This window comes from Mauremys reevesii, linkage group 8 (genome assembly GCF_016161935.1).
Source record: "Mauremys reevesii isolate NIE-2019 linkage group 8, ASM1616193v1, whole genome shotgun sequence".
Taxonomy (NCBI): Eukaryota; Metazoa; Chordata; order Testudines; family Geoemydidae; genus Mauremys; species Mauremys reevesii.
Genome location: NC_052630.1, coordinates 80,191,125 through 80,205,424, shown reverse-complemented (window position 1 = coordinate 80,205,424; position 14,300 = coordinate 80,191,125). Strand labels below are relative to the sequence as shown.

The window sequence follows — 14,300 nt, the reverse complement described above, 5'->3', positions numbered from 1 at the left end:
TACCTAATGAAAAATAAATCACATCTGTTAAGCTTCAAACTTTGCTATTTTAGTATTATACACTTGCTTGGGAAATAACATTAGTCCTAAGGACATGTGCTCATTAAAAAAATCTAGAGGCTCCATTTTCTCCAAACCAGTGTTGCAGGTATTCCCTTACATCTTGCTAAACACTCACACAGCATTGCTAATTTGCATTAATGTTTAGATATTACAGTAAAGCAAAGGCAAACAACAATCATCTGCAAATCACAAGCTGCAGAGCGTATTTCAACCATACAACTGAGTGTGTCTACACAGCCCACAGAACCGAGCCTCCCAGCCCAAGTCAACAGACTCGGGTTAGTGGGGCTCTCACTAGTGCTCTAAACATAGCGGTGTAGACAGCGTTTGAAGTTGCACTTCTACCCCCCTTTCCAGGTGTCAGAGCCTCAGGGCTTGTCTTCACTATGGGGGTAAGTTGACCTAAGTTACGCTACTTCAGTTATGTGAATAATGTAGCTGGAGTCGACATAGCTTAGGTTGGCTTCCCCCAGTGTCTTCACTATGCTGCATTGATGGGAGACACTCTCTGGTCAACTTCCTTTAATCTTCTTGGGGAACTGGAGTACCAGGGTTGACAGGAGGGCACTCTGCCATTGATTTAGTGGGTCTTCACTAGACCCACTAAATTGATCCCTGCTGCATCTTTTGAAGCAGAGTTGATCTCCCCATAGTGAAGATCAGCCTTGAGCTCCAGCCAGAGGTGCAACTTCAAAGCACTGTCTACACAGCTATTTTTAGAGCACGAGCATGAGCCCCACTAGCCTGTGGCATAGGTATGGGAGAGTGGGTCTTGGACAAACGGACTGAGAGGGACTGCCTAATCAACATGCCAAGGCATGCCTCAGAAATGCTGTTGGTCAGATCATTAAATGAAGACAAAAGCATGATTAATGACTGCAATGCAAACCTGGAGGGGAAAGCAGTAACACTTCCTTAGGAACTGTGTGTAAAATTTTCAACAGCACCTTAAAAGGACATAAAATATTTAGAAGCCAAAGTCCCACTGAATGATTTTCAATGGGATTTGGGTCCTAAGTGGTTTAAGCGTTTTTGAGAATAACCCTACTTCTGGGTTTTAAAGGCTCTTTTAGAATAGGTGCTTACAGAGGAAATGTTCAAATGTTTTATTATATCTGGACCAGGAAAAAAGGGAACTACATTTGTTTTGAGCTAAAAGGAAAGTGCGTGTAAAAAGAAAAGCTAATAATATCTGTAGATTGATTGGAGGATGAGGTACTCCCCAAATTCTAACGAAGACTCTCACATTTGGACTTCAAAGGCAAAAACGGAAATGGAAGGGCTTGAGCTCCTGATTACACCAGCACACCCACTTTGTGGGCATGTTATTGGCACTCAGAGAGCTTTGGTCTGTGAGAGAGAAAGGACTTTACTGCCAAATGAAGTAACTTAGCCTCTACTTTGTAAGGGGCCACATTTAAGGAGCTGTTATTTACTATACGTTTTCACAGTGCCTAGCACAGTGGAGCCTCAATCTTGCTAAGGCCTCTTGACATTATATCAATATAAATATTCAACAACAACAACAACGTTGGGAGCCCAACAGTGTTTTCCATTGTTTCCATAATAATTCCAATAGCACAGGGTTGGGACAGTCGCTTGCTGGTTATAGCATCCAGATAGAACAGTAATGCTGCAGCCTCCCAAGAGAGACAGAGGAATGGGCAGGTAATTACAGGAATGGAGGGGGATTTGGTCTTCTCTGAATGGTGCCAAAGAAAAGTTGAAAAAGGCTATTGAGGGCATGTGGCGAGCACAATGAGCTATACGACTGTAGGTGTTTTTACAGAAACCTTTGCCATGGGTGCTATGAGAATGAAGAACTGCTTTGCAAATAGAGTTAATACCAGCATTTAGATCTAAAGCAATATTAAAAACTTGCCACAAATCAACATGTAAATGGAAAAGTTGAAACAACTGGACAGACATTTTCCAAAATGTTGAGAAGGTCAAAGAACAACACAGCAATATGGATGAATGGCATACATGACACAATACCGTTCTTATTCCTCTATGACAAATACTGTATGGACCAAAAGTGGCATAAAATTAATCCCAAATCAGCATAATGACGGGAACAAAAATGTTAGGGAAATAAGCTCATCCCATTCTTGTTACTCTCTCATGACTGCAATCCTGTGGTCCTCTTCTGAGGCTGGATCAGACTCATAACCAATAACCCACAAACACCACAAGACACAATGTACTTATCAACTCCACATTTTCACCATCTGACACAGTTTTGAAATGCTTATTTGGTCTCCATGCACCTTCAGATTAGAAATGTGTTTGGCTTCTGTGTAGATCCACTGTTGCTTATCTGTGCGGCATGTAAATAATATAAATCAGGGTCTCTGGCTAGCATGTGCTACCTGTAATATTCTAATGACAGAAGGCTTCACCCTCACTCAATCACTGGTTTTTTTTTTGTTCTTTTGGTTTTTTTACACAAGCCTGGTGTCAGGTATGTCTACACAGAGCATTAGTCTCACAAGAGGGGTGTTCATTCTAATGTGCACTAGTGAGTGCACACAGGCACTAACCTGCCAATGTGGACCCTGCTGACATTCCCTAGTGCTGTAGTAACATGCAATAGGGAACTTATAGTGAACTCCAGCAGGATCTACATAGGCCAGTTAGTGGGAAAGATTATAGTGCACAGTAGAATTGATACCCCTGTAGTGGGTGGTGAAGCCCTTAGATTCTCAAACTCCCAGGATTCAATATTTCAAGTGTAAAAATAAAGATTTACTTCCTTTAAAAAATAGGCCGGGGTCTCTTCTTATCGGTTTAAATCAGGAGTAAGGGGATTGAAATCCTGGTGCCAGGGGCGAATCGGTCTTTGTGTCTCCAGTGGATGAGGCTGTTCTAAGAATCCCATCATGGGCCCTAGAATCACACTGCCTCCAAATAGTTGCTTTTCAATACCTCTGAAGACTCCTGCTTGGATTCTCCAGGCACGCCCTACATGTAGGAGGTCTTCTTTCATGTCTAACTACTAAAATAATGCTGTTATCATGCTTCCGTTCGTAGGACTTAGTAAAGGAAAATGTCCATGATTACTCAAAATTTTGGAAACCTACAATCCTGTATTGAAAACAATGAGAGTGTCTACTTTAACAAGCTAATGTGGTATTTTACGACAATATGCCAAAATTGATTCCATAGAAGCTTGTATCTACCCTGATCAGGCAGGAAACTCAATTAACTGAGATGGAAAGAGTTCCTTGCTCATTGATAACAGTGAGGAAAGCATTAATGTTTTTAGGTGGCAATGAAGTTTGGTTTGAAATCTTTTGTCTGTTTGCTACATTTGGTAGTTAGATGTACGTTTTGTACAACAATAATGTACACCCTGAGAATGAGTGCTCATGTGAGAGCCTTTCCCCTTTACATGCTTTGCAGGGATGGGAAAGAGGGTGAAAGGAGGGGTTTCCTCTCTTTGCGGTCTAACTTCACAGTTAATCTAAGGCTTCATCTACACGAGGGGTAGGCAGCCTATGGCACGGGTGCCGAAGGCAGCACGCAAGCTGATTTGCAGAGGCACTCACACTGCCTGGGTCCTGGCCACTGGTCCGGGGGGCTCTGCATTTTAATTTAGTTTTAAATGAAGCTTCTTAAACATTTTTAAAACCTTATTTACTTTACATACAACAATAGTTTAGTTATATATTATAGACTTATAGAAAGAGACCTTCTAAAAACGTTAAAATGTATTACTGGCATGCGAAACCTTAAATTAGAGTGAATAAATGAAGACTCGGCACACCACTTCCGAAAGGTTGCCGACCCCTGATCTACACTAAAGTTTTGCCTAGCTGTGTTGGCTCGGAGCATTACAAAAATAATCATACCCTCAGCTGACATAGCTATGCCTGCAAAACCCCCCACTGTAGACTCAACTATGCAAACAGAAGGATGCTTTTGTCACATAGCTAATGTCATTTGGGGAGGTGATACAGCTATGCTGGCACAAGAACTCCTTTTGCCAACATACGCTGTCTCTCTACTAAGGTGCTTTGCTTAGTTATGCTGGCACAGCTCTACCAGCAAAGGCTCTGCAGTGTATACAACCCCTGGCGTTAATCTGAAAGGTAAATATCTTGCTCTTTCTATTACTGCTGCAACCAGACCTTCACTTTAATGTGGAACCAACAAGGAATCTAACAAGGGCAGCAGGCCTAATATTGCTGTCACACCACTTTTACATTAATGTAATTCTGTTAGCTTTAATGGTGTTGATCCTGATTTATAACTTGTGTAAGGGAGGGAAGAATCAGGTCTAGTGTATCTAGTAGGGAGGAGCAATCGAAAGCTAATTTACTTGGCTACCGTAGCAAGTTTAAGTGAAAGTTTTAGAGTTGTTATGATGAAGAAAGAAGCCTCTCCCTCTCCTCCCTGCCTAGCCCAGGCGCCAAAGGGCAAGAAACAGAGGTAGCAGGAAATGTGCTGTTACTTAGGGAGAGGTGATCCACATTATTTATCTTTTCATGTAAATCCCAGACCCTGTCTGCTTGGTAAATAATAAGACCAGTTTAAGGCAAAAGTACATTTATGCCATATCAACATATTCTCTTTTAAACACCTGTAAAAACTTACCTAAAACAGCATTCAAAGGAGAATGCTTTTCCCTTTGAAATCAATGGAAGAATTTCTCTCATTTAATCAAACTTCATTCTTATTCTAGGAAAATAGCACTCTCTGTGAAAAACTCAGCCACTCACTACCATAGAAATATAGAAATTTCCCACGATATTTATTATACTGCTCCTCTTTTTTGTATGGATGCTTCAAACAAACATACCAGACCTCAGAGGACTGACAATGATACAACACTCTGTTCTCGTTCACACAGGTATAAATTTGGAGTAACCATACTGACTTCATTAGAGTTACTCTGGATTTGCACAGGTGTAATTGGGCAAAAATTGGCCCTGCATAATAAACATGTTGCAGGGAGTGGAAATATGTAGTCAATGGCTACAGGATTACCATAGAATAGTGCAGCATTTTTTAAAGAGATCCCTCAAGGAAACTCTACTAAGGCAGTCTCTCATTTCTACTAACCTCTTCCCCATCTGTGCTAAATTCAGACATTCAGGAAACCAGAACCAAGAGCATGTAGCACATGACTAAACACAAACCATATCCATTCAAAACATAGAAATTTAATATGAATATAGACCACAAAATTTTCACAATCATTGTAACAGTGCACACTATTGCATACGTACTGCACAAAATTTCACAAAAGTTCCAAATCAGGCAAATTTTGATGAAAAAAATCTTATTATTTTATCCACAACTTTGAGCAGGTCTAATTATGCCCAGGAGAGGGCAGTAGTAGGCACTATGCAGCCAGCATGTTACCAATGAAATATTCAATTCCACCATTAAAATTAAGGGACAATGACTCTTCAAATCCCCAATGCTGTTTTGAAAGTGTCAGCCTATGAATCCTTCAGGAAAACAACTAAGGTCAATGGAAAAAAGACAGTTACCAAGAAATGGGCATAAATAAATTGGTATTATTCTGCCTGAAAGAGAGACCTGAAATAGTGCAAGAGCTAGTCCACATGAAAACTTATGTCATGGTTTAAATGCTTATCATTTTACTACAGATCAATCTACAGGAAGATAAAAATCAGAGCCAGCTGCCCAAATCAAACAGGACTTAGGAAGCAATGAATTTATGGATTTTTTTGACTTCTTTATAGTTAGGTGATAAAAGAATTATGTTACTCATTTATATACATTTCAGCAGCTCCCCAACAGCATTTAACAAAATCAAATATAAAGTAACAAAAGAGAATGTTTGTTTTTTCCCCCCAAGGATTTCCCTGTTTTCCCTGGATTATTGCACAATTTGCACACACACCTCTGAAATGACTTTCCAGAATGAAAACAAGTTACCAACTCAACTGAAGTCTGAAACTACATTCATTGTCTTGGGTATATCTGGTAATGATATGGAAAGATCAAGCATCTTAAAACTGCAAAGCTTGGACTTAGGTCCATTAAATATCAAGCATAAAATACTCTTTAGTATTTACAGGTGTAACATAATTCATGGACTCAGTGATTTTACAAGATTAGTTCAGACTGGAGTTTTCTGAAACGTGGTTCCAGTTAGTGTCTACTCTCTACATGAAATGGAAACAAAGAGTAAAAGTGCCAATGATCAAATGAACACCATTACCCCTAGCTTGTATTGCAGACGTAGCCTAACATGATTTTATTGAAAATTAAGTAGAAACTGCTTTGCTTTTCCAAGCAAAACTGTGAACCTGACAATATAGTAAAGCAGTATATGTTTGGGGACTCAGAAGATGTCACAGCTCTGCTGGTGATAACAAGCAGGCTATCACATAAATCTCCGACTTGGATAAGAACAGATGCTGCTGGAAGGCATTTTCCCACATAAGAAATGAAAATTTTAGTCAGGCCTTTAAAATTGGATTAATATTGTTAAATCCCAGAAAGTTTGTGGACAAGTGAAATACATTTCCTAGGAGCTTTTACACTAGTTTTGTAACTTCTTCCTTTTTCGGGTTACAAAGACTAAATTTATGCTTTTGGTCAACACAAGAGAAGTGAATTAAACCAAATCAAATTTAGGCCACTTTAATTCTGAATGAGAGTGTCTATACAGGGGTTTAATGCAGAGGCGAAAGTAAGCCGGTCCGGTCCGGTGTACCGGCAAGAGCCAGTACGCCGTGCTGGACCACATCGGCTTCCACGACAGGGATTGAAAGGGCTCTCAGCTGCCCGCGGCTGCGGGCAGCCCAGAGCCCTTTGAATCCTGGCCGTGGCTGGGATTTAAAGGTCTCAGAGCTCCCTGCCGCTGCGGGCAGCCCAGAGCCCTTTCAATCCTGGTTGCGGCTGGGATTAAAAGGTCTCAGAGCACCCTGCCGCTGCGGGCAGCCCAGAGCCCTTTGAATCCTGGCCGCGGCTGGGATTTAAAGGTCTCAGAGCTCCCTGCTGCTGCGGGCAGCCCAGAGCCCTTTAAATCCCGGTGGTGGCTCCGGCGGCTGGACAGGGGCCAGGATTTAAAGGGCTTGGGGCTCCCCGTGACTGCAGGCAGCCCAGAGCCCTTTGAATCCCGGCCACTGCTCTGGCGGCTGGGCTGGGGGCAGGATTTAAAGGGCTTGGGGCTCCCCTCAATTGCAGGAGCTCTGGGCCCTTTAAATCCCTGCTCCAGCCTTGCAAAGCTTGGGGTTCCCCCCGATGGCTGGAGCCCCGGGCCCTTTAATTTGCCCCTAAGCCCCGGGGGGCTCCCAACCACCTCTTCAGCTGGGAGCCCCTGGTTGATTTAAAGGCCCTGGGTCTCCCAGCCACAGCTGGCGCCCCAGGGCCTTTAAATCTTGAGAGGCCACGCCTCTTCCGGATGAGGCCACGCCCCCTCAGGCCTCCGGCAGTACCGGTAAGTCCTGTAAGTTACTTTCACCCCTGGTAATGAATTTTAACTAATCCACTTTAAGTTCACATCTTTAGTCAATTCACATTAATTTTCCCTGAGTGGCCCTATATAGACAAGTCCTCTGACTTCCTATCCATTACTGAACCCAATTAAACAATATTTTGGTGTTTTTCAAAATAATTTATCAATTTATTCCACCCTTCTTCTCCGGCTTTATGTCTATGTACTCTCCGTATCACTCGCTCCACTCCTACAATCTTGGCATCCCTTTTGTCCCCTTTCCTGAATACTTCTTTGTCTGCCTCATGCTGTCCCATGTTAATGGACTGTTAAGGCCTGGGTAGTTTTCTAAGTGGAATGTGGGGTTTTTATTTCTTACAGTGCTTTGACATTTCTCCTAGTGAAGAAATAATTACGTGAATATTAGGTAGCTTCCAAAATCTAAACTTATTTCACTTGGCTTCAAGGCAAGCTTTTTAGCTGCTCTGACACACATTGTTGAAAAACATCCAATTTTGTGGTGCTGAAAGATTGAGCTCCATCACTAACACTGAATGAATTAACACACGATTCAGTGAATGAATTAATGAATAGAAAAGAGGTGGGAAGTCCTGAAACTGAGAATAAAGTGGGATTCATTCATTTAAAATATCAGTATTTTCCAGGCAGGAGTATATTTATTGAAGCTTGGAAGAGCTCACAATACCAGAGCAGAAACATAGCAAGCTTTATGGAGTAGCACACCATTTGGGAGGACCATAAAAAACTTTAAATTTACATTTTGCTCACTACATTTTAAATTAATTTAGTACTCAGGAAAGGGTCTGGATGGACCACATAGGGACCAAAGTCTTATACTGTATGGACAGTGGCAGTACATGTGCTATAGCCTCACTTAGATCAAGGCTCCTGAGTTTGGACAGGTTTCGTACTGGCCCTACCTAGATCAGACTGGCCCTACCTAGATCAGACAAGCAGTGGAAGGGAAGATTTCAGCATGTACCATCTTCTTTTGCAATAGCAGAGTATGCACTGAACCTAGAAGTATTGCTTACATGGGAGGGTGAACAGGCTGACCTGGAGGTGCATTTCAGCTATGCTTCCACTACTGGCTAACAGGGAACACTGCCTGCTGACTTCCCATCCACTTCCTGATATTAAAGATGGAACTTTTGAAGTAGGTGGGGGGCAATGGGGAAGAGGATGGTGGGGCTTGTTGTGGGATAGGTTGGCCTTTTTCCTACACAGATTGGCTTGCTGTGGAGCTCTGTAACTTGCATAGCTTGGGAGAATCTGTTATTTTCCAGATTGGGCCCATCCTGAAAAAGAGGCACATGCAGTATATGATCTGTGGCTCAGATTCAGTCCTGCATGTTGGGTTTTGATAGCTCAGGTAAGGAATTTCCAAAGACAGACTATGCAGCTCAAACTTGGAGGGCGCAATTATGCAGACCCCCACTGATTTCCCATGGTCTTACACTCAAGAGCTGAATATAAAAATTAAAAGAAAATCTTACCTTCTGACCTTTGATACCAGGAGGGCCTAGTAAGCCTCTTGGACCTGGGTCACCCTGTACAACACAGTAAGGTAGAATCATTTCATTTTATTATAATCTTTGAAAAGACTATAAACACCTGGTAAGCAGTACATTCTCTATATCCCTGGACATTTAAAATGGAATAGACAGAACAACAACATTTATTTCAGGATCTCAGAATATCTATATTTTAGCCAGCTTAAGTAGGACTGAAGTGGTTACACAGGTCTTGTGTTGGCATTTGCCCAGAGGTGAATTTCACTCCAAGTGAGTAGTTTTAAATTATTTCTTAACTTTCAATTAGTTCATATCAGATCGATTTCCCCAAAGTTACATGCTTCTTGCACTGGAAAAAAAAATGACTACCACATTTAGTTTCTATACAAACTTCAAGTAACAAATGAAACAAAAAGGTTTTCTCGGGGGGTGGGGGGAATGCTGTCACTGTTATGCAACCTTGGGGAAGCTAAGACAGCAGAAGTCCTGTTTCAGAAATACTGTGTCTTCATCATGGCTTTATTCACAAAGGATCTTTCAGCCCTATTCAGCTATATTCATTAAGAACCCTCTGAATGCTAAGAAATCAAAGCTTCTGTCCTCCACTTCACCTTAAAGTGGATTCCAGGAGTAAGCGCCTATCGTTAAATTAGTTGGTTATTTTGTCTTTCCAAAATGATTTTCAGTATAAAAATACAGTCGTTCTTCATGGAAGCTATGGCTTGGAGGTTTATGATTACAGTTTACTTTTGAATTGCACACCTACTAATTATGGTTAATGCTTTAAAACCAACGTGCTCATATTGAGAGTTTAATTAGCATGCTTATTTCATAATGCATATTTAGAGTTTCATTTTAAAGAGCTGCCTATCAAAGGCAAGGCTAAATTCAGAAGTGAGACTAAGTGTGTTTAGAGATTGATTCATTTGGTGAAATGTGTATACCTCCATTTGGTCCTTCCACTTGCATGTTACACAAATGTAGGCCTGGTCTACATTTAAAATTTATGTCAACAAAGCAATGGCATTCCAGAGTGTGAAAAATCCAAGCCCCTGAGCACCATAGCTATGCCAGCCTAAGTCCTGGTGTAGATGCTTCTAGGTTGATGGAAGCAGGGGCGGCTCTAGACCCCAGCGCGCCAAGCAGGCGCTTGGGGCGGCCGTTTCCCGGGGGGGGCAGCATTTGGCTTGGCTCGCTCCGCCCGGCAGGGGTGCAGAGCCACGGGAGCCGGGACGGGCGCTGCCCGTCGCGGCGCGATGACCGTCCCGCCCCCCTTCCGCCGGCGCTCCCTTGAGCTCGCGAGCAGGGCGGCGGCCGGCAGGCGGCCTCCGGGGGCTGCCGCAGGCATGCTGCAGGCGCAGGCAACCGCGAGCGAAGGAAGAGGAAGGACCCGCCGCCGGCGGGGAGCGGCTGCGCCGGCTGGCGCGCTCTCGGGCAGCCTAGAGAGCCCAGCCTGGATGGAAGAATACTATTGCTCAGGGAGGTGTTCCAGCAGTGATGGAAAATCCCCTTTTGTCACTGTAGGCTGCAACTGCACTGTGGGTTTACATTGTCATAGCTACAGCACAGTCGAAGTGAGTCTACAATATCTCTGACTTTGGCCCATTGTTCTGAATGAAAAAAAAATTGCCAGTTTACTGTTTTCAAACAGATTTAATGAGATTTACATTTAGAAATCTGGAAAGTATTTATATTTGGAAAGCATTCCAAATATTTTCTAAATGTAAATGTCCTTAAATCTGTCGTTGTCTCTTGGTTACTTCTTGAATAGTTTGCTCCATTTGCAAATAAAAACATGTTTTTTTTAACAGTCCTTCAGGTTCAACTTGACTTCTTGATTCTAGTTTGGATTCTTTGTGGCTTTGGCCTCATCACCAAAGTCATCAACATTCTTTGGGCCAAACTCTGCTCTTAGCCACACCTGTGCAAGCCAGTTGCAACTTAGATAACAATGATGTTTATGATGTGTGAACTGAAATAGAATTCTGACCATTCTCTCAAAGTTGTGTTGGGTCAAGAGGGTTAGAAGGGGCGGGGGGGGGGGGGGAGCTTATTTTTTAATCACTAAAGTCAGCAGATAAGATCCGGAATAAGCACAGGAAGCAGATCTGCTGACTCAGAAGGTGTCATTTGTACACTCTGATTCTTCTGTCACTTACACCAGCCGTACACAAGGGTAGCTATTGATTTAAAAAGAGTTACTCCTGACTTACACCAGTGTAAGTGAGATCAGAATCAGGGCTCTTTATTTTCAAGTACACCGTGTTTTAGCATTTTTTTTGGAGAGAAGACAGTGACATTGGTGAGAATCCCCTAATACTACAAAGATTTACACATGTGCTCGGCTTGAAATACATGAGTAATCCCACGGAATTAAATGATCTTAACTCATGTGCTTTAAGTTAAGCATATGCTAAAGTGTCTATGGAATCAAGGCTAGACATGGGAAGGAGGGAAACGGATAAACAGAGGGCTTTCAAATTTTGAAAAACAAGGAAAAGGCTGTGATGCATGACTGGAAAGGGTTAAGCATCCTGTAGGATAAATGACTCAAATTCAACCCTTAAAAACACATGGGGAGATAATGTTTGTGGTTTTGTATATTTACATATATATTGGTGGTGGTCAACAATGTAATCAAACTGTCCCTGTCTATGCTGTATTCTGTTAATTCAGAGATCAAAAGAACATTTAAATGAACAGTAAACATGGGATATCGCTGTATTCATTTCTCTCTGAAATGTACAGCAAATAATCTGAGAATGGTGGAAAAATAAGCAATTGCCTTATGTTGATCAGTGTGAATAATTACTGGCAATGCTTAGGAAATAAGTGTCTATTGTTCGCCAAGGGACTCTGAGCTGTCAAAGAAGGCCTGAAACTGTATAAAAAATGGCTTGGACCCTGACATCTCAGATCTGCTTGAGGCTTCGTGCAGTGGAAGCTGAAGCCACAAGGACCGAGTTCCCAGTTCTGATTGGACTGCCCTGAATACAAACATGGGACCATAATCTATGAACTATTTTGAAAAGAACTCTTTGCAGCTACAAAGCTCACCATCTCTGCTATGAATCTGAACCTCAAGAATTGAACTCATGTCTGTATGTGTACTGATCTTTTCACCTATACTCACTCTCTTTTCTTTTAAAAAAAATTTAGTTTAGTTAATAAGAATTGGCTTAAGTGTGTATTTGGGTAAGATCTGGAATATTCATTAACCTGAGAGGCAATATGTCTGATCCTTTGGGATTGGTAGAACTTTCTTATATGATGAATAAGATTTTCACTAATCCTCATCAGATCTGACTTGGGTGTCTAGATGGAGGCCTGAGGCTGGGTTACTTTAAGCAGGGGCAGCTCTGTGTTTTTTGCCGCCCCAAGCATGGCAGTCAGGTGGATTTCGGCGGCATGCCTATGGGCGGTCCGCTGGTCATGTGGATTTGGCGGCATGCCTGCAGGAGGTCCGCCGGTGCCGCGCCATCAACGTCCTCGCCGCCAAATTGCCGCCGAAGCTGCGGGACCGGCTGACCTCCCACAGGCATGCTGCTGAAAGCCACCTGTCTGCCGCCCTCTCACAGCGACTGGCAGGCCACCCCCTGTGGCTTGCCGCCCCAGGCACGTGCTTGCTGGGCTGGTGCCTGGAGCTGCCTCTGACTTTAAGGGAAATGTGTTGTTGACTTCTGGGTAAGCAGTAAGGTATTACAGAAGGTTTTGTGCTGGCTTGTTAAGTCTAAGTATTGGAATGTCCACCAGCTTTGCAGATTGTCTACCTCATTCTTTGCAGTTCATCCTAACTGAGTGACCTCAGCTGGTTCCCCTGAGATTCTGGTCACAAAGGCTTATTTCTAAAGTTTCAGTTATGCTAACATGAAGTATCCCTTGCAAGAACAGAAGGTAAAATAAGTTAAGGTTGAGATGTGATTTTTAAGTTGGAGATATTCCTTTAACCATCATTGGCCAAACAAGACAGTCTCTACGCAAAAGAATAAATGGACACAAATCTGACATCAGGAATCATAACATTCAAAAACCAGTAGGAGAACACTTCAACCTCTCTGGTCACTCAGTAACAGACTTAAAGGTGGCAATCTTGCAACAGAAAAGCTTCAAAAACAGACTCCAATGAGAAACTGCTGAACTTGAATTAATATGCAAACTAGATACCGTCAATCTAGGCTTGAATAAAGACTGGGAATGGCTGAGCCATTCCACACACTGAATCTATTTCCCCATGTTAAAAGTATCCTCACACCTTCTTGTCAAACTATCTGAAATGGGTCATCTTGAGCATCACTACAAAAGATTTTTTTCTCCTGCTGATAACTGCTCATCTTAATTAATTAGCCTCTTAGAGTTGGTAGGGCAACTCCCATCTTTTCAAGTTCTCTGTATGTGTATATATATATCTCCTTACTGTAAGTTCCATTCTATGTATCCGATGAAGTGGGCTATAGCCCACGAAAGCTTATGCTCAAATAAATGTGTTAGTCTCTAAGGTGCCACAAGTACTCCTGTTCTTTTTGCGGATACAGACTAACACGGCTGCTACTCTGAAACCTTTAACCATTGTCACTCTGAGCTTTGTGTACCAATATAAGATGTTATAAGGTTTCAATACTCATATTTTGTTGCTGATGTGAAGGAGTTAAACACAACAGCTTAACTGTACCATATTTATTGAGTCCTAACAAACTGAATTTAATTTAATTCTTCCAATAGAGTTTTACTTTTTAATTTTTGTTTCTTAAATTTTAAATTCTGTATTTGATTTCAGATTTAACTACAGGTGAACCATTAAGTGTTGTTATTTTATGTCTGTTTTTGGTTCATAACTGTTGCCAGAGGCTTACTTTATCATAGAACTTTATCAGCGACCCATATAGACACCAGCCATTGTGAGACAAACAATAATGGGAAAACAGAAATTGCAATTTAGATAGCACTAGACTTAAAAGGTAATTAAACCCAACAATACAGATGATTGACATAAGCAAACTTCAACAACAAAAAATGTGGCTAACATTTCTCTGTAATTATGAAGCAGTTACCTTTTCTCCACGTTTTGCTTGTCCTGGGGAGAATCCTGGATCTCCTTTAGGGCCCTATTGCAAAGAAATGAAATCAGTGTGGTACAGGGACAGATGATTTAATTATATAGCTAGCCACAAATATTTTCACTGTTGAAGAAACTGATTGTGTGTGTGCAGGATCTAATGCTGTACAAAGTATATTTCTTATTCCAGGAATGTTTCCTTATGTCAATTTTCCTATTAAAATATGCA

The 14,300-nt window shown here is 41.9% G+C and overlaps 1 protein-coding gene across 1 annotated transcript in view; it reads right to left on the bottom strand.

Annotated features, from left to right (window-relative positions):
• The window catches only part of COL24A1 (collagen type XXIV alpha 1 chain), a 246,219-nt gene that overhangs the window by 177,254 nt on the left and 54,665 nt on the right, over positions 1-14,300 (bottom strand). Inside the window, exons 6-7 of the mRNA XM_039484094.1 lie at positions 14,067-14,120; positions 9,001-9,054 (exon numbers count right to left, since the gene is read on the bottom strand). Of these exons, the coding sequence (XP_039340028.1) occupies positions 9,001-9,054; positions 14,067-14,120 (108 nt within the window). The remainder of the gene's footprint in view (positions 1-9,000; positions 9,055-14,066; positions 14,121-14,300) is intronic.